Here is a 22,111-nt window from a genome sequence, read left to right on the forward strand (position 1 = left end):
GAAGAAGAAGAAAGCAGGACAGAGATGCATAATACGAATAAAATCTCAAACAGAGATTACAATCCGCCCAAGGAGCCAACCCCAAGGGTTTAGCTTTCCATTAAAATGAAAATGCAGAAACAACAAGGTAGAAGAAAAGGAAATGAAGAATCTATATTAACCTCAATATGAACATGCAAATTTCTGTCAAACAGAGCAACAAACGTAAAAGAAGAAGAAGGAACCAGAAAATAAAGAAAAAACTAAAAGAAAAACATGAAAACTGAGTCTGAATGTGTGTGGTGGTTGGGTGGCTGCATGGGCAGCCTCACCTAGATACCTAAACCCTAGAAAATGTAGATGGGCCCCCTTCCTATGTGTCTAGCCTGAAATTACAAAAAATGATAATACAAAAATAGTAAATAAGTTGCTGATGTGGCACTGATGTGGTGATTTGGTGTTGTCATGGTGCTGACGTGGCACTTATCTCTTAAGTCCAAAAATAATATCCAAGCCCAAAAATGCTTCACAATTAACTTGAAAATAATTAATAGACAAAAATTAGGCCAAGTGAATTAGAATTAATTAAAATTTGAATTACTGGCCCAATGAAGCCCAAACAGTAGAACTATACAATTAATAAGAAATTAAGTCCAAATCAAACATTAAAATAAGTACAAAAAGATAAATAAATAAGGGAAAATAATGACCCATCATTCACCATACAACCACTTGTTGTTAGTGCTGGGCTAAAAAAAACACACTTGTTGTTAGTGATTTCCACTCAGTCACCTGTTGAGATTTCTTCCTCAACAACCTATTGAGATACCCAACCTGACAGTTATCTACTATAAGATCTTACAACTAGCTAGTTGACTTCTTTCCTTTTTTCTTACACCTCTATAACTTAGATTTGGGTAAGAAAGACTTTTATAGAGAATGGGTTTGTGTATCCTATCACTCTACTATGGTTACAACAAATTCTCTTAACTAGAGCTTCCGCTAAGGAAGATTGAAGTTAGCGAAAAAACACACAGAAGGGGGGTTGAATGTGTGTGTGAACGAAGGAATTTTAAAACCGTTTTCGCAGAGAGACTCTTTTTCGTCTAGTAAAAATATTATGTTGAACACTTTAAAAACTGTGCAAGGTTGGCTCAACAAAAGTGTTTTGCGTCTGAGAGTTTATCGTCTGAAAAAAAGATTGTTTCTTAAAATAATAAGTTAAGCTAGTATATTTTCCATTTAAAGATAGTTGTAGTGAGAAATGAGTAGTGGATGAAAATTTTAGTACGATACATCAGTTAAATAAAAATTGTGTCTGAAAAATAGATAAAAAGTGCAAAGAGTTTTATACTAGTTTGCTCGACCTGAGCTACGTCCAGTCTCCTTCAACTGAAGGGTTCCACTAATCATAATAGATTACAAGTATTATCAACCACTCTTGGTTCGCCAACTTCACTCGTCAGTGCTAGTATTCTTAAACCACTTCTGGTTCCCCAAGTATTATCAACCACTCCTGGTTCGCCAACTTCACTCGTTAGCGCTAGTATTCTTAAACCACTTCTGGTTCACTAAGTTTTATTTCAACTAGCCTCTCCAAGCTTTACAACAGATAGATGTTTTGAGTGTATGTATAACTCTCACAGAGAGGATAGGATGATTTCTACACTCGCTAAGGTATGCAACCTTAGTTTTACAGAGATATGTGTTTTGAGTGTGTGTATTACTCTCACAAAGACGATAAGATAGTTTCAACACTTACTAAGATAGGCTATCTTAGATTTACACAAATATACAAGACTGTACAGGAAGAGATGTAAGTTTTCTTTCACGTTCGCTTTTTCTTATTGCTTGTTTCTTCTCTTCTCTTCACTTGTTAGGTCTTGATATTTATAGCCTCGTGATAAATCTTCCCGTTGTTTGAATTTTGAACATGTTCGTTGGAGTAGAGCTTCCCGTTGACATAGATAGTAGTTCGTTCATGGCCATATAGATCTTTCATTTCACTACAAGAAAATTGTGAATTAGAGAGGGAAAGATCCCTCGCAAATCCCTCGCAAATCCCTCGCTAAATAGAATCGCGAGGGACTAGCGAGGGATTTGCGAGGGATCATTCCCTCGCTAAATTCAACTCGCTAATTAGCGACGGATGCATATCCCTCGCAATTCCCTCGCTACATTCCTTCGCTTTTCCCTCGCCACCAGCTTCGCTAGTCCGTCGCAAATTTGTGCCGCTAATTCTTCGCTGTCGCCTCGCAAATGTAGAACCTAAATTCCCTCGCTAATTGTATTTAATATTCCCTCGCAAATCCCTCGCTAAACCCTCGCAAATATGTCCCTCGCAAATTAAAAAATGAAGAGATAACAAATAAGATAAAATATATATAAGTAAAATAAAAAGAAAAAAATATGAGGAATTTCAAATTCTTACTTTTTTGGGAGAATTTGAAATCATACTATTTCAAGAAATTTTACAAATACTTGAATTTCAAATTCTATTTGCAACCAAATCTCTTATTTGGCGAGGGATTTGCGAGGGATTTGCGAGGGCGTAAGTTCCTCGCTAAATAAGCGCTAGCTTTAGCGCCGGATTTGCGAGGAGATGAAGGTTGGTCGCAAATTGATCCTATTTAGCGAGGGATATAAATCCAAGCTATTTCCTCGCTAATTAGCGAGGGATTAGAGAGGAACTGTATTCCTCTCCAATCCCTCGCTAATTAGCGAGGAAATAGCTTGGATTTATATCCCTCGCTAAATTCCCTCGCTAATCCGCGAAATTCTTGTAGTGTTTAATGCATTTGATCTTGTATTAAATGTTTGCTTACTGAATCTGTGTTACGTGAAGTCTTTTTTGTAGTTTGCTCACTTTTATTTCTGACTTCAATCATAACCTAGGTATTTTTGTTCTCTATCATTTAGTGTAGCTACAGAGGCGTTGTCTTTTTCTAAAAAGTAGGTGTACTTTCTCTGACACACGCTTGCTTTGACTTGTGGATTCGCGCTTGTCTATCATTCTTCTTTCTTCTCACAAATTTGATGTCTTCGTGTGTTCTTCTATGAGTGTAGAAGATATTTGATATTTCTTTGTTGTGAATAGTGGACTTCAAACGCTTTTCAGTATTCTTCATTTGCGTTTGGTAATTTGAGTCTCCGTCCAAGAGGTAGACTTTGAATTTTCTTCTGTCTGGTCAGTTATGAAGATAAAAGTCTTTAATTCCGTCTGGAACGTTTCTTCGTCTTGTGTTATCCATCATCTGATACTTTGTTGACCTTTGACTACTAGTATGCCTTGTCTTGTATTTGTTGTATTTTTGTCTAGATTTTGTGAAATTAGACATGCAACACATAGAAGGGGGTTGAATATATGTGTGTCAAATGGATTTTAAAAACTTTTCTCAAGAAAACTTTCTTCCTTCCTGTAAAATGATGTTAGTAAATGTTAAATAAAAACTACCCAGGTATGGTTTAACAGAATGATTCTTTGTCTGGAAATTTCATCGTCTACTTAAAGAAAATGCTTCTTAACCACAAGCCGTCCTTTATGATAATAAATTAAACATGTGTGGTTTTCTTCTGAAAATAGTTGTAATAAATGATAAACGATGTAAAAAGTTTTCAGTAGGTTAAATCAACTATGTGAAAGTGCGTCTAAAGCTTAATAAAATAGTGCGAGTATTTTTATACTAGTTCACTCAAACTGAGCTACGTCTAGTCTCCTTCAAATGAAGGGTTTCACTAGACAAACAATTAAGTACAAAAGTATTGTTGACCACTTCTGGCCCATTGACTTCACTCATCAACGCTAGTATATTCTTATTAGCCTCTTCAGGCTAGCAATGAGTATTATGGACCACCCAGGTCAGAACCACTCCTGGTCCAAGTATTCTGGACCTCTTCAGCTGCTGAGTGTTCTAGACCATCCTGGTCACGACCACTCCTGGTCACTAGTATTCTCAACCACTCCTAGTTGGCTAGCTTCACTCACCAGCTCTATTATTCTTCAACCACTTCTGGTTCCCCAAGTATTCTCGACCACTCCTGGCCCATCATCTTCACTCACCAATGCTAGTATTTTCTTATCAGCCACTTCTGGCTAGTAGTGAGTATTCTCGACCACTTCTTGGTTCGTCAGCTTCACTCGTCGACACTAGTATATTCTTATCAGCCACTTCTAGCTAGTAGTGAATATTCTTTGACTAGCCTCTCCAGGCTTTACAAGTATTCTTTCCCTAGCCTCTTCAGGCTTTACAATATTAACTAGGCAGGTTTGGTTTGAGTGTATGAGTTACTCTCTTAAAGAGGATACATAGGTTTCTACATTCACTAAGGTATGCAACCTCAGTCTTTACAATGATTAAGTGTCTGGTTTACTCTCATGGAGAGGATACATAAGTTGGCACACTCACTAAGGTTTTGTTCCTAAGATAAACATGTTTGGAACTCCTTAGTTTACAGAGATGAATACACTATGGTATATTTGACTCTATATGTTCTATCTCTGGTTCTGTTGCATCATGGGCTGAATATCACTCTTTTTCTCGCTTGAACCAATTCGGGCCAAACAACCAACCTTTTAAGGTTTGATGATGAGTTCTATATATAGTCTTGTGAAATCTGCCTGTTTCAAGTGTCCGTTGAAGCATATATAGTCGTTCACGACTAATTTGATCTTCTCATTTAATGCTCAGATTCTTACATTAAATGTTGCTTCTTGTGATAGACCTTGCGTGAAATATTTCTTGTCTTGGTAGAAGAAGTGTCTAAATTTAGCAGAGACTTAGGAACCTTTTTGATCTTTTCAGGTCACACAGCTGTGGAATTTTGTCCTTGTTTGAAAAAGTATTGTATTTTTTCTGACACATGCATGCTTTTAGTTCTGTGCTTAATTTTCTCCTTTCTTATTTTCTTCTCACAATTACGATGTCTTCATGTGTTCTCCTGTGAGTGTGGACGATATTCAAATTGTCCTTCAAAACTTGATTCCTCAGGTGGTTGTGTGACAACTTTCGTCTACGCCTGGTAGTCTATATGTAGCTCAAGCCTTGACCTTTGTCTGAGCATTTGTCATTAATGCATTGACTTTTCCTTTTATCTGATCAACTTGTATATGGTCAGACTTTCATTTTCTTCTGAAATGCTTATCAGTCTATATTGTTCTTCGTTTGATTATTTAGTTGACTTTCTTTTTAATCTTTGACCAACCTTCATTTGCGTCTTTATGGTGCATTTTAGGTTGTGCTTGACACATTTTTTCCTTGTTCTTGATTTGGCCTTGTTGGATGCTTGTGTTAGCCTTTCGTCTGTCGTCTTGTATCATCTGATGCATATGCTTGTTCTTCATTTTACCTATACTTATGTTCTTCTGATACACTAACACACTTGTTAGAGATAACCATGTGCATTATATTTGTCACACTCAAAACCTTTCTGGGAATTGCTTCGTCTGACCTAACAATCTCCCCCTTTTTGATGATGACAAATATAATTGATCAAATTGTTTCAGATAAAATTAAATCTTCTAAATCAAAGCAAATCATACTTTAGGGCAAGTTCTCATATTATCAATGTATTACAACTCTCCACATTAGTATATGTTCTCCCCCTTACTTGATTATTCCTTAGTCGTTTTTGATTTATTTATCATATTTGATGATAAATATTTGATTTATTTACCATATTTATTATATTCACTAGTACACAAAAGGTCTTTTATGTCGCATATTTTGAGCCTTTTACGTCGGAAAATATTCTGATGTTAATACGAGAGACGTAAATTTATGTCGCCTCTGAAACGCGACGTAAATTTACGTCGGATATTATCCCAGACCGACGTAAGAAGGGACAAAAAACATGCCACAATTTTACGTCGGACATGGCTTTGTCCGACGTAAATTTACGTCGGCCATTGCAAGGCCCGGCGTAAATTTACGTCGGACAAATCTGTCATAAATTATGGGGTTTTTTTTTTTAAACGTTTATAAATTTTTGATATACCCAACACCTACATATATATAGTCTAGAATACCAAATCTAAACCAGGCAGTCCAGAATAGAAATTCAAATATTTCAAAATTGAATGACAAAAATAAAATAATATATAAATCTTAAAAAACATAAATTATGATAATGTAAATCCTATTATCCTAAAAAAGCTATAAAACATATGTTTGTCAATGCTATCTAACTAACTAAACTAACTAACTATCAAACTATAAACATAATATCTAACTAACTAAACTTAGAAATCTAACTATTATATACTTTGAAGAAAAAAAGTTGCCCATTGTTCTCTTATCTTGAGCATCTCATCTTCGGGCAATGGAGATGGATCTTGAAAGACCTGAAACATTAATTTAAGTGTCATTAATATGCAATGTTAATTATCCTAAAGGTAAATATACTTAAATAAATTTTGATATGAATTACCTGCGCCCAAGAATCAATAATACCAGCAGAAACTATGGCTCTCATCCAATACATGATGTAATAGCCACATTCAAACGAGTCTTGTTGCTTATTACACTAAAATGAGAAACAAATAACTATTATTTCCAAAGTCAATAAATTTAAATATTATTGACTATATGAATTAATTTGCTAACCTTAGGGTATATGAAATGCAATGACTTTGATGATCTGGCTCTTCCACTTAAAATATTAGCTCCAGACACGATTCTAATTAATTGAAATAAAAATAAATGTTAGCCAATGTATATAATTACAGTTTTAAAACATAATGAAAAAATTTAGTTACCCTTGTAATTGGCATTTAATTTCGTGGCTTGGTTTTCGATGTAATGAACAAAATCACACCACGGTGTATTCCTTAGGAATGATTACCATTAACTGCCAATGGGACCTACATTGTATGACAAACAAATTTGTTATAAAATTACCATGATTAAAAAACCAATTAAAAAACTAACTCGTCAATGTATGAAGCCATGTATATATGTCTTCTTGAGTCACTGATCGAAGCCGTATCCGGTCAAATAAATACAAGTAAATGTAGTACTAGGAAGTGACTCCTAGGTCGTTCTCTCAAGGAATAATGCATTTAAGCCATAGGATTCAAGCAACGGAAATTAAAATAGAGGGGGGGTTTTGATTGAAAAAGAAACAAATAAATGGTAACCAAACGGTAACAAACAATAAACTAAAAAGTTAGATTCCTTAACTAGATAGCTTGACCTCTTATCCTCAATTAATCTAAACATGCAAGTTACTGAGTTAAATCACATTCGAGCTCCTAATTAACCAACTAAGCGAAGATTAATTAAGAATTAAACAAAGTAAGTTGCAGTTAAGCACTTACACAACCCACTTCAATTCTCTATTTGTAAATCTCATCACAATTCACATAATCTCGTTAACTAAGCGAAAACCCAATTATATGACTTGTGAAATTAATAATGATTCGTCAATTAACTAAGCGAAAATCTAAGAACCATTCATTAAGAACTCAAATAGAGATTATGGAATGTAATTCAACTCAAAAACAACATTAAAACACCATTAACCTCAAAGAGAAGTTGCTATCCACATTAAGAAATCCAACCAAAGCTACTTAGCTACTCATAGCACTAGCTAGTAAATTAAACCCTAAGCTAATCAACATCGAGACCATAAATTCGAAATTAAACTCTCATGGGAAGCAGCAAAATAGCAATAGAAACAACCACAAAGCATGAATACAAGCTAGAATCACAATAAACTTGAACTAAAGCAAGAAGCAACAACTAAAGAGATATTGAACTTGAAATTGTAAATTGAAAGAAGGGAAAGTGAATAACAACTGAAATTAGAGATTACATTTCTAACCCATGGAGAGATTCGCATCAAAGGAGTCCAAAGAAGTGTTGAAAATGAAGGAAAAAGAAAGAAGAAGAAGAAAGAAGAGACCCTAAACTAAACCTAAGAAAAAAAACTAAAAACAGAAGAGAAGGTGGAAGCAATGGGAGCAAGCCCCCGTGAGTGTGCCTCTAGCCCCTGTCTTCTGCTCTCTTTTAGGGTTTCTTAAATTACCCTTTTGCCCTTCTAGAAGGCTTGGGTCAAATTGGGCCCAAACTGATTTGAACATTGCAAAACAAGGCCCAAAACGTTTCCAGATTCCGTGGGTCATTTTCGGGCTCCATTTTGACCATCTTAGGCTTCGAATTAGGAGATGCACATTAGTGAGACATTTGTAGCTTTTTCTCTTAGCTTTCCAACGCCACTAAGATTGCTCAATTCGGAGTCCTGTAGCTCCAGATATGGCCAAAACACCGAGCAAAGGTCAAACTATCCAGAAACAGAAATTTGATTAGTTTTGCAATTAAGCCCATAATTCAAATGACAATTAGCAAACATGATAAAACCACGAAATTAACCCTAAATGTGAGAAGTAATCAATGCCATAATGATATGAATTGAAGCACTAAATTACGGCTCATCAAATACCCCCATACTTAGCCTTTTGCACTCCCGGGCAAAATCAAATCACGAAACAACCCAACAAGAGAAACATAAGGAAGAGAAGATTTTGTTAACCAGCACGAATCCAAGGAAAATGTAAGGAACAAATAACTTGTACACTTTCAGTCAAAGCAACCAAATATCCATGAACATCATTGAAATACCTCAAAACATGATAAGCACATCAATCAGTTCAAGAGGTGAATCAAAAGCAACCAAACCTCACAGGATCACTCAAGTGTATCTCTCAAGTGTATAGTGTATAAGGTAAATGAAATTCCGCTCAATGCACTCAAGAAAGCAAGCAACACACAAGACTTGGCAAGCCTCTACAATCAAACACTCGAAAACATATACATATTCAGATCAAAAGGACTTTTCAGGGTTGTAATGGGGCCAAGGATAAGGGAGGATAAAATATGGATGAGAAGCTGAAAGCTAAAGAGAATAGAGGAGCAATGGGGAACAAGTGAAAATACAATAAAAACACACCCAAAACCCCTAATTCTAATCCTCTTCTTGACTCCACCAAACACTTTTATTTACTATTTTTTTTTCTTTTCTTATCTTGTCTCTTTTTTTTTTCATTTTTTTTTTCGAATTTGATAATGATTGTTTTTTCTATTTTTCTATTTTTTTTTTTTGCAAGAGACAAGATATTAAACATATTTACACAATAAAAAGTACAAGGAGCCAATAAAATCAACTAGCCAATTCACATGAATCCAATGAGCACACACGCCCCCACACTTGTTCCCAAAACAATTCCAAAGCTCCAAAATTCCCTAAGGTTAAGGTAATCATGGTTTTTCACTTAAGGCTAATGATGAGCTTCAAAACAAAGAAAAGGGATAAACATAGGCTCAAAGGGGCTATCAAGGGATTAAATCAAGGTAAGCTTATTTGGCTAGAGGATCAAGAACAAAATTGCCTTTATCACTTCCATACATGCATATCAATCAAGAATCATCAAAAAGAGTCAAGCCAAGGCACATGTGCAAGCAGTCAAGAGGCATAAAATTCCCAAGAAAGAATCATGAAGGCTCCAATCCTCACACAGGGTATATACGTCACTTTCAAAACAACCTCTCAAACCTCAAGATAAACTCAACATGCCAAGAAATACAAGAATTCAGTCCATGAAATATTCGGAAACTCAAAACCAAGAGTGAAACAAGTATTTATTACCTATACAGATCCAGGAATTCACAAGGAAAACCAAAAACGTAAAAAATAACAAAAGACCAAAAGACGTAAAAAATAACAAAAGACCAAAAGCAAAAGGTCTCCCCCCCACACTTAAACTACACATTGTCCCAATGTGACACAAACATATCAATCCAAATAATCCAGAATCAAACATATGCAGTGACACTAAAGGAAGGAGAGAAAAAGAAGACTCCCTAAACCATGGAGGATGCCAAGACACTGCAGAGATGGCATTGGGAATAACATCAGGTGAAAGATGGGAATGGGAGTGGAGCGGCGGGTGAGAAATCTCCAACATCCGATCATCAAAGGGTGGTGGATAATGATCCTTCCTCAATGGAGGTGGTGGCACAAAATAAGAACCTGCAAAAAGAAAGTGTGCTTGTGCAGAACGCACCTCACTAAATGGGTTAGATGTATCAATTAAAACAGAACCGCCCTCAATATCCATGGATACAGCTATATCTAAAGAATGTGGATGCAAAGCATTTTCAATTTCAACACAGATAGCGCATCTCATGGAATCAGAACAAACATGATGAGTGTCCATCAAAGATGGAAAATCAATATCAAGTGCAAAATTAGATATACACTCATCTTCAACGAAATCAAGGAATTCAAGAAAATCAATGTAATCAGGATGAGAAAGTAATTCGGCTCGGAAAACAGAATGATCCTCAAATGGACATTTCGAATCAAGAATATTGAACCGAACTACTATGTCACCAACTTCCATAGAACGTGTACCAGCATGGACATCAATCTTAGTTCAAGCTGTTTTCAAGAATGGTCTGCCTAAAATAATTGGAACGGAAGAACCACGGGAGAATCCCTCTTCCATATCCAATATACAAAAGTCAGCAGGAATGCAGCAGAATGCAGAATTTGTGCAGCAGAAATTTGTGCAGAATTTGTGCAGCAGAAATTTGTGCAGAATTTGTGCAGCAGAATGCAGAATTTGTGCAGCAGAATTTTGTGCAGAATTTGTGCAGCAGAAATTGAGAATTTGTGCAACAAAAATTTGTGCAGAATTTGTGCAGCAGAATGCAGAATTTATGCAGCAGAATTTTGTGCAGAATTTGTGCAGCAGAATTTGAGAATTTGTGCAGCAGAAATTTGTGCAGAATTTGTGCACCAGAATGCAGAATTTGTGCAGCAGAATTTGTTGTTCTTTAAATGCATAACCAGATTTTAAATGCAGATGGGAATAATGCAGAACAGAATGTGAATTATTCAAATGGATCCTCCTCTGACTGTAGTCCGGTTCAGAATTCACACACTGCACTAAATCAGATTATGCAATGCAACACTCTAGACCAAACCAGAGTGCATTAATTGATTGCACAATGCTCAACAATGCAAAAAGCTACACCAAAACTAAGACTAGAACCTGAACACAAACAGAATTTCATGTGCAAAACAGAATAATGGGTCTACAACTGATGCAGAACAGAAATTAGAACCAAATTTTTCTTGTTATTTTAACATAACTTGAAACTAACTAAATGCAAAAACCAGCACAAAAACTAGAAACTAACTACATGCAGAACAATAACTAAATGCAAAAATAAACACAATTAAATATAAAGGATTATGAAATAGAATTTGAATTTGAATGCAGGACCAGCACAACAATGACCAACAACAAAACGAATCTCCGATGCACAAGTGATATGTAACTCACACAACAGCAAGTTATTCAAATGAAAACAAGTGTTAATGCTAGGTCCATGTTACTGTTAAGTGCTACTCATCGCCATAACATGATTCAAACTAACACATAACACAACACTAAAATTATTCAGATTTTTTTTTTTTTTCATTTTTTTACATCACTCCAAACTGAAATAAAACACAACTGAACACATAAACATACTGAGAATTTATTCCACTCAACGCACACACACAAACTAGAATCCTAAGACAAAAAACCATTATTCCCCGGCAACGGCGCCAAATTTGATCGAAGCCGTATGCGGTCAAATAAATACAAGTAAATGTAGTACTAGGAAGTGACTCCTAGGTCGTTCTCTCAAGGAATAATGCATTTAAGCCATAGGATTCAAGCAACGGAAATTAAAATAGAGGGGGGGTTTTGATTGAAAAAGAAACAAATAAATGGTAACCAAACGGTAACAAACAATAAACTAAAAAGTTGGATTCCTTAACTAGATAGCTTGACCTCTTATCCTCAATTAATCTAAACATGCAAGTTACTGAGTTAAATCACATTCGAGCTCCTAATTAACCAACTAAGTGAAGATTAATTAAGAATTAAACAAAGTAAGTTGCAGTTAAGCACTTACACAACCCACTTCAATTCTCTATTTGTAAATCTCATCACAATTCACATAATCTCGTTAACTAAGCGAAAACCCAATTATATGACTTGTGAAATTAATAATGATTCGTCAATTAACTAAGCGAAAATCTAAGAACCATTCATTAAGAACTCAAATAGAGATTATGGAATGTAATTCAACTCAAAAACAACATTAAAACACCATTAACCTCAACGAGAAGTTGCTATCCACATTAAGAAATCCAACCAAAGCTACTTAGCTACTCATAGCACTAGCTAGTAAATTAAACCCTAAGCTAATCAACATCGAGACCATAAATTCGAAATTAAACTCTCATGGGAAGCAGCAAAATAGCAATAGAAACAACCACAAAGCATGAATACAAGCTAGAATCACAATAAACTTGAACTAAAGCAAGAAGCAACAACTAAAGAGATATTGAACTTGAAATTGTAAATTGAAAGAAGGGAAAGTGAATAACAACTGAAATTAGAGATTACATTTCTAACCCATGGAGAGATTCGCATCAAAGGAGTCCAAAGAAGTGTTGAAAATGAAGGAAAAAGAAAGAAGAAGAAGAAAGAAGAGACCCTAAACTAAACCTAAGAAAAAAAACTAAAAACGGAAGAGAAGGTGGAAGCAATGGGAGCAAGCCCCCGTGAGTGTGCCTCTAGCCCCTGTCTTCTGCTCTCTTTTAGGGTTTCTTAAATTACCCTTTTGCCCTTCTAGAAGGCTTGGGTCAAATTGGGCCCAAACTGATTTGAACATTGCAAAACAAGGCCCAAAACGTTTCCAGATTCCGTGGGTCATTTTCGGGCTCCATTTTGACCATCTTAGGCTTCGAATTAGGAGATGCACATTAGTGAGACATTTGTAGCTTTTTCTCTTAGCTTTCCAACGCCACTAAGATTGCTCAATTCGGAGTCCTTTAGCTCCAGATATGGCCAAAACACCGAGCAAAGGTCAAACTATCCAGAAACAGAAATTTGATTAGTTTTGCAATTAAGCCCATAATTCAAATGACAATTAGCAAACATGATAAAACCACGAAATTAACCCTAAATGTGAGAAGTAATCAATGCCATAATGATATGAATTGAAGCACTAAATTACGGCTCATCAGTCACTCATCCATGTTTGCATATATTGCTGGATCTGGACCTGAGTGTTTCCTGATTTTTGGATGGATTGAGGCTCAATAAATCCATATACTTCTGCTTGTGCTTGCTCCACACTCAATTTGTCCATGTACCTAACACAAATAATTATTATAAGTTAAATGTAATTATTGTAAATTTAGACTCATAAAAGAAAATATGACTTACATGGCCCACAACTGTATGATAGAAATATTTAACATGGAGTTTCTCCCAACAATCTCTAATGCATCAGGCATAGATATGTATAGTGGAACATCAACACTATCAATTCCAAAAACTCTAATGTCCCACTGCAATTGAATTGGCTTCTTCTTTAATCGTGGTAATATGATTAGAAGCTTAGATATGGGATCATCCTCAGCTGCTGCGATATTAGCATCATCAACATGAGGTTCTCCCATGACCTCCTTACCACGATTGATAAAATCCTAAAGAAATAATCACAATTAGTTAAACAATAATAGAATTATAAGAATATAAAAGAGCAATAATATAATTACCTTTACCCGTGCTGAAAGCGGCATGACCAAACGTTTTGGCCAAGCTAAGAATGTGCCGGTTGCCTGCCCCACTAGTTGAACCTCTGTATTGGGCAAAGGCACTGGAGCAGCAACATCTTGAACTTGGTCAACCACAACCCATGTCCAGTCTGGCTGTAGAGGGACACCATGGATGGTTGAGCCACCCTCAAATACTCGGCCAATAGCCACTAACCGTGGGGGGTCATCCTTAACATATAACTCACACTGGTTTGGTACATCAGTGTGAGTCTGATCTGGTGAGGGATCTGGAGCAGCACAACTCCCTTTAGTGCTGACTCGAACACCATCATGAGCAACTGCAGTCTGTTGCTGAGAACGAGCCAAAAGTTCAAACTTCTGTTCAAACTCTTTTTGAATATTCTTCAATTTCTCTTCAAACTGCATCTCCAATCTCTGCTCCATTCTCTGCAGAACCTCTTGACTGCAAGAGTCAATAGTGCTCCTCGATGATCGGGCACCAAAGAAATCTCGGTGGCTCTAAGAACCACCAACACCACGCACACGGCCTCCGTGCTCTAGCCTTCCTATGGCCGTTATGAGGATATCATCCCGACCATGGGAAACAAATGAGCCCTGGGTGCTCTGCTCAACTAAACCCTCCTGCAACATATTAACAATAAGTATACCCTAAACTACACTTATGAATTAAATGAGTTGAAATGAAGAGTTTTAGTTTGTATATTTTTACTTACTATTTTATTAGCAACGACCCATGCAGACTCAGAAGTCATTTGCCCATCTGATTTTGTCCGGGCTGCTATCCACATCTCATGGCGGGGAGGTGACTCCACACGGTCAGCAGACTCAACCCCTGCTGCCTCTACCCTAGCCTTCTTCATTTCCTTTTTTTTTTTCTTCATATCCCCCTCTTGACAATAGATGGGGTGCATCATTCTTGGCCTGTCGCTCTTGCGCAGCTATTCTTTTAGCCTACAATAATACAAAAAAGAAAATGAGATTAATTAAAATATACCTTAAGTATTTGTGTCAATGTAAGAGTTATCAATAACTAACCTGCCACGAAGGGTCCAATCGAGTGGCACGAAATGGCATCCACTCTTCATCAGTGATCTGGTACTTTAGACAGGGAGTCTCATTTTGTCGCTCTCCAAATACATACTCCCGTGTCAAGAAAGTGATGGAAAACTTGTTGGAGACCCGGATTGATGTTGAGTTTCCTTCAAGCTCCTCCCTAGATCTTGAACTCCTTGATTCTTCCTATGCTTGGTTAAGGTCTCCTATGGAGGAGGAGGCCTTAAGACCACCACGGTTGGTGGAGAAACTCTCCCAAGAGGCGCCACTCCTTGTTGAAGAGATAAGCCCCTTCAATTCTCACCACACTCTTCTATGAAGGGATAAGAGAATTGGATGAACTCAAAGAGGTTTAGGGACTTTTGGAAGAGAGAAATCTGAACTCTATTCAGAATATACAATCTCAATTACATCAAAAGTGTTTTACAAAGAGGGAAAAACGAAAATATAGGAGTAGGAAGCTTGGAGAGTAAGCTAGTCTTAACCATGGTTCACTAGGAACCATGGTAAGGTCTAGCTAACCACCCATGGTCTAGAGGCTTGGAGTGCAAGCTACTCACTTAGCTTGCTTGGTAAGCAAGCTAAGGAGAAGCTTGTGCTTCAAGCTTCCAAGCTTGAGAAGAACCAAGCAATTTGGCCAAGTGTGAACACAAGTGTGAACACATCTAGGTGGGCGGCCTTTTGGACTTATTTTACTCCAATCACGTTTGAAAATGGTTAATTTGGTTTAGTTAGGTTCATTCAATGTGAATGGAACCTAGCTAAATCAAATCTATGAAAAATTAGGAGTAAAATGAGTCCAATATGTAAATTTTAGCCTAGGACCACCTTTGGCTAAATTGCTAGGAGCACTCTCTAGCTTACTAAGGACACTCTCTATTTTGCTATTGCCACTCCTACTAGAAAACTAAAAAGGAATGTATTTCTAGGTTAGGTTAAATGGAGTCAAAGTGTCCAAGTAACCTACCCTAGAATCCATGAACAAAAGCTACTAGAAAAGAAAACAAAGTGCCTTACAAATACAAAGGCAAAAATGCACCTATACAAGTATCTACTATATACAATGTACAAGAAATCAAACTATACAATGTATTTACAATAGAGACTATGAGACTAACAAGAGGAATCATACTCAATACTCATATTTGTAGACCCCTGAAATTGTCCGGGTCGGAAATAAAGCTTGAAGACTCTCGAAGACTGAAGGAAGATCAGCCAGAAGGACTCCCGGAAGGCCCTAGGAGGGTTCTCTGTAGGTCTAGAGGTCTTAGAATAGCTCAAAATAAGGAAGTGGAGGGAATGAAGCCCAATACGGCCGTACTGAACTTAATACGGCCGTATTGAAGCTTCAATACGGCCGCAGTGAACTCAATACGGCGTATTGAAGTTTCTGAAACTTCAATACGGCCGTACTGAAACCAATACGGGCGTATTGAAATTTCTGAATTTCAATACGGCCGTATTGAACTCAATACGACCGTATTGAAGTTCAAAAATTTCAATACGGCCGTATTGCTCCTGTAGGCCGTATTGCGCCTATTCCCTATAAATATGACGTCAATTGGACGTCATTCCACACTTTCACACTGAGTTTTGACTCCCTCCTTGAGTATTCTGGGGTTTTTGAGCAGTGTTCTGCCCTAGAAATCTCTCTGGGAGTCGATCCGACAAAGTTCTGGAATTCCGAGCATTTAGCTTGGAGATTCGAACCTAGTCGAAGGGAAATCCTCCGGATTTCCATAGTCAAAAGTTTTTAGGAAGGAGCGAGCGAGTTTGTAGAGCGAGGGAACGCCAAAAAGCTTCCCAGTTTTACTCAATATATAAAAGCACGCTTCAAGAGGTTTCTTCTTAAATCCTTCCTTTTACTGCTTTCTGTGTGCATATTTAAACTGTCATCATGTAGATAGTTAATTTATAATTGCTTAGAATAAATAGAGGTAATTTAGTAATTTTACACTGTTATTTTAGAAATAATCTGTCATAGGGAACCCGAAAGGGGCGTTGTGGGGTGCTAACACCTTCCCCACGCGTAACCGACTCCCTTACCCAACTCTGGTTGTAATGGCCAAAGTTGATTTATAAAATCAATTGCCTTATCCCTTTTTCCAATGTTTTGAGTAAAACATTGGTGGCGACTCCACGAACCCTCCTTTTGCGAAAACCACTAATCCATGGAGGGTCCCGCTTGGGATTAATATGGATTGGTGAGCTTTTTAATAAAATTGCTCGTTTGACGAGGTCTCAGTTTGAGAATAAGTCATTCTAGCAATCCACATTTTTAAACAAATAAACGAGTCCAACCATCCTTCGCGAATGCCGAAAGCCCGTTTCGGGCCGGTGGCGTCCGGGTCGGAAATAAAGCTTGAAGACTCTCGAAGACTGAAGGAAGATCAGCCAGAAGGACTCCCAGAAGGCCCTAGGAGGGTTCTCTCTAGGTCTAGAGGTCTTAGAATAGCTCAAAATAAGGAAGTGGAGGGAATGAAGCCCAATACGGCCGTACTGAACTTAATACGGCCGTATTGAAGCTTCAATACGGCCGCAGTGAACTCAATACGGCGTATTGAAGTTTCTGAAACTTCAATACGGCCGTACTGAAACCAATACGGGCGTATTGAAATTTCTGAATTTCAATACGGCCGTATTGAACTCAATACGACCGTATTGAAGTTCAAAAATTTCAATACGGCCGTATTGCTCCTGTAGGCCGTATTGCGCCTATTCCCTATAAATATGACGTCAATTGGACGTCATTCCACACTTTCACACTGAGTTTTGACTCCCTCCTTGAGTATTCTGGGGTTTTTGAGCAGTGTTCTGCCCTAGAAATCTCTCTGGGAGTCGATCCGACAAAGTTCTGGAATTCCGAGCATTTAGCTTGGAGATTCGAACCTAGTCGAAGGGAAATCCTCCGGATTTCCATAGTCAAAAGTTTTTAGGAAGGAGCGAGCGAGTTTGTAGAGCGAGGGAACGCCAAAAAGCTTCCCAGTTTTACTCAATATATAAAAGCACGCTTCAAGAGGTTTCTTCTTAAATCCTTCCTTTTACTGCTTTCTGTGTGCATATTTAAACTGTCATCATGTAGATAGTTAATTTATAATTGCTTAGAATAAATAGAGGTAATTTAGTAATTTTACACTGTTATTTTAGAAATAATCTGTCATAGGGAACCCGAAAGGGGCGTTGTGGGGTGCTAACACCTTCCCCACGCGTAACCGACTCCCTTACCCAACTCTGGTTGTAATGGCCAAAGTTGATTTATAAAATCAATTGCCTTATCCCTTTTTCCAATGTTTTGAGTAAAACATTGGTGGCGACTCCACGAACCCTCCTTTTGCGAAAACCACTAATCCATGGAGGGTCCCGCTTGGGATTAATATGGATTGGTGAGCTTTTTAATAAAATTGCTCGTTTGACGAGGTCTCAGTTTGAGAATAAGTCATTCTAGCAATCCACATTTTTAAACAAATAAACGAGTCCAACCATCCTTCGCGAATGCCGAAAGCCCGTTTCGGGCCGGTGGCGACAGATGGCGACTCCACTGGGGAAGCCTCGAGAGTCAGTCCCATTTAGTGACAGATTATTTTTAATAAATAATAGTTAAAATTACTTCATTACCCCTTGCTTGTGTGATAACATGCTTTATATATTTGGCTTTAAATAACTGTTGTTTGTTTAAATTTCCGCAATTGTTTGAAATAAAAATTGCACACAAACCTTTGCACACAACAGTTCCCTCTATACCCGGGGGCATGAGTGGTAATCCATAGGGAGTGGATGTTAGTACGGCCGGTTGATGGGTTTATAGGAGCCTATGAGACCGTTGTCGGAAAACATCACTCAAGGTGATAACCATGAACTTGAGTCCGACGGTGCGTTGGAGCTTTCCATCGACCTACGACGAGAGGAATTGGGTCCCTATAATGGGGGCACCTTGGGGGCCTTTGACCAAGTGAGAACAGTTAGATCCTCCTTGAATATGCACTTTTCTGCAGGAGACCCCTACCTCGTGATTCGCTCGTGACTGTTCGTGGATGAGTGAATTGTTTGTGCATTGTTTATGTGAAATTGTTTGAGCATACATTGCATTTCTTTAAACATACAACATTCCTATCCTTTTAAAAAATAATAATAAATAGGAATAAGGATCTTCTAAGTACATGGTGTTAACGTCTACCTTCATTACATTCATATAGGTAGTTTCCCTTTTCACCCAAAAATACAAAAAGATACAAAATATCAAAAAATAATGATATTTACCCAAACCAAGCAATATCATGCATCATGTTAGGAAAATCCCAAAAAACATGATAATGCTTAGTTAAATAAACACTATGCATGCATATTCATCTCCATCATCTCATATCATGCATTTTATTGTAGATCATGGAGGGATCTAGGGGAGTGCAAGGGCAATTGAAGAAAGTGGACTTCTTATTATACCGTGCCGAGAGGTTGGATCACCTCTGTACCTTGATGCCACGAGAGGCTCGTTTGGAGTTCGAAAAATCCTATGGACGAGTTCTCGACTTGATGAAGATTTGTGTGGATCCATCTTTTCTGAGAGCATTGGTCCACTTTTGGAGTCTCGATCTACATTGTTTCGAGTTCCCCCAGTTTGACCTAGTTCCTACTCTCGAGGAGTACGAGCTCATGCTACGATGGCCCAAATCAGCTGGGGTCTATATCTTTCATGATAACCATGTGGCCGTGGAGAGAGTTGCCACTCAGGTCAAATTACCATCACGATCAGCTGCCTTAGTGGGGAACGGCAGTATTAAAGGTTGGAAGCTTGCTATGATTGAAGACCACCTTTCTTCCTTGGCTGGTGAGGGAGATTGGTTAGCTTTCAACAAGACTCTAGCGTTAGCTGTATTTGGGATGATCCTTTTCCCCTTTTACGCTAACACAGTGGACCATGCTGCAATGGACGCTTTCTTCGCTTGGGACGTACACATGAAGAGTCCCGTGCCTGCCATTCTTGCCGACACCTTGCTCTCTGTGCATTTGTCTCAACAGAAGCAAGGAAAAACCATTCGATGCTGCACCTCCTTGTTGTATGTGTGGGGCATCACACACTTTTATGCCTTTAGTCATATGGGGACTTTGCCCGATCCGTTGAGAAGTTTTTCGAAGATCCCCGTACGCCGCCGATATGCTTCCGAGTGGAAGGAGGAGATGGAACAGTGGAGTATTGAACACTTCACGTGGGTTTGCCCTTGGTTCCGTCCAAGCAATGTATTGATGAGATGCGGCAGTTATCCAAGCATACCATTAATGGGCCTCAGAGGTTGCATAGCCTACTCACCAAGATTGGTTATGAGGCAACTAATGAGGACTCAGATCATTCCTACTATAGAGGAGCTTGGAGGGTTGTGTTTCTCTTTCGATTATGAGCATCAGAAGGACATGCACGCTGTCATGAGAGCGTGGGAGAGACCAACCTATGAGGGAGATCTCGAACTTGGAAAGCCTCGGGTATCCGTCTCCATTGATTATGAGGAATGGAGGAGCAAGAGGGGGGTGCCTCAACCATCCACTTCTTGTGCAACCACAGCAACAAGGAAGGCATTGCAAGAACAAGTCGACGCCTTGACCAAAAAGCTAGAAATTATGGGAGCTCAAATGAGAGTTCTTGAAGAGAAAAATGAGGAATCCAGTTTTACTATTGATGGTCTTCAAAGGCAATGCAAGAAGAAAGACCACGAGATAGAGCGGCTCAAGGACGAGTGTGCTAACCTCAATGAGGAGACTACTCAGGTATCCAAAATGCCAAAAGTTGAACCGAGTAGTCAACTCCAAGAAGTCAACGCAAAGATAGCACACCTGGAAGCCGAACATGCAAGGCAGGCACAGTTGATCAAGAACATGCAAGAAGATCTGCTCTTGACTCGATCCGACGCACAACAATGGCGGGAAGTTGCTCAACAACAAACCGCAAACCTTTCCGATTTCCGCAAAAAGGAAAGGGAGGGACTAGCACAAATAGCTAGACTCCGAGAAGAGAAGGATCGAGCCGAAGACGAGCTTAACGAGTTGCAGGCCATGATCAACTATTACACTCAAAAGGCGAAGGATGCTCAGAAAAGTAGTGATGATATGAGCCAAGCCGTCCATATGCAAGTTGAAGCAATAGCACGCCATGTGGAGGAAGCCGAAGACGAATGGAGAAGAAAAATGAACCCGCCTGTGGGTTTTTATCGGCTTTTCTTATATTGTAAAAAATTGCTTCAAAGCATTGTATGATAAGTTGTACACTTTCTATGATCAATGAAATCAAGTGTTGTGATTTATGAAATCTCTCAATTGCCTTTGCATTTCATAGTCATTCATTTGCATTTATCTCTCCCGATAATTTAATAATAAATGTTAATAAAAAGAAAGAAATAATCGATGCGTATGTTCAGAATGGATCGCACGCCATTGGTCATTAAATGCAAACCAACAACTGCGCAAAGCGAACACACGACGACGCCGTTGTTGGTAATCAAAACAGACGAAAGGGAAGGTCCGACGCCGTTAAGGATTGTCGCTCCAAGGCCTTTCCCCTACAAAACAAATAAGGCTGTGCCATGGATATACGACATCCGTTCTTCTGCCGACAGCGATATCTCCAACATCGCTGGACTTGGGGGCATGACTAGGAGTGGCAGGATCTACACTCCCGAAGATCTGCACGATAAAGCTCCCAAGAATAGAGGAAAAGAAAAGGAGAAAACCGAGGAAGATAGAGAATCCGAGGAGGAGACTGATGAGTTGTTAAAATTCATCAAACAAAGCGAGTACTCCATTGTGGATCAACTTCACAAGACACCAGCAAAGATCACTTTGTTGTCGTTGATCCTAAGCTCCGAACCGCATCGGCAAGCTCTGTTGAAGGTCTTGAACGAGGCATATGTGTCGCATACCATCTCCCAAGACAAGTTTGAGGGAATTGTTAGCCACATCACGGCTAATGATCACCTCACTTTCACCGATGAAGAAATCCCCGCCGAGGGACCTAATCACAACAAGCCCTTGCACATCTCTGTAAAGTGCAAGGAGTATCACATCGCAAAAGTCTTGGTGGATAACGGATCTTCCTTGAATGTGATGCCCAAAAGAACTCTTGATCAAGTGGCAATCAAGGGAGTCCAAATGCGCCCGAGCAACATGATCGTTCGAGCTTTCGACGGTTCTAAAAGAGAAGTGGTGGGAGAAGTCAATCTTCCAATCCAAATTGGACCCACCATCTTCAACGTCGAATTCCAAGTGATGGATATTACTCCTACATACAGTTGTCTCCTAGGCCGACCTTGGATTCATGATGCGAAAGCTGTACCCTCTACGCTCCACCAAAAAGTCAAATTCATTGTGGGTGACAAACTGGTGACCGTGCATGCTGAAGACGACATACTCATCAGTAAGCCATCCAACATACCTTATGTGGATGCAG

General features: G+C 38.6%; 1 protein-coding gene across 1 annotated transcript; it reads right to left on the bottom strand.

Annotated features, from left to right (window-relative positions):
* Positions 1–7,768: 7,768 nt before the first annotated feature.
* Positions 7,769–16,031, bottom strand: LOC145955750 (uncharacterized). Its single transcript, XM_083070881.1, has 2 exons — positions 12,446–16,031; positions 7,769–8,259 (listed from the first exon to the last, which is right to left on the bottom strand). The coding sequence occupies exon 1, from the start codon at positions 14,047–14,049 to the stop codon at positions 13,552–13,554; it is 498 nt and encodes a 165-aa protein (XP_082927007.1). The 5' UTR covers positions 14,050–16,031; the 3' UTR covers positions 7,769–8,259; positions 12,446–13,551.
* Between the last annotated feature and the right edge of the window lie 6,080 nt (positions 16,032–22,111).

Source organism: Cajanus cajan, chromosome 3 (genome assembly GCF_000230855.2).
Source record: "Cajanus cajan strain Asha chromosome 3, NIPB_CcT2T_4, whole genome shotgun sequence".
Lineage (NCBI taxonomy): Eukaryota > Viridiplantae > Streptophyta > Magnoliopsida > Fabales > Fabaceae > Cajanus > Cajanus cajan.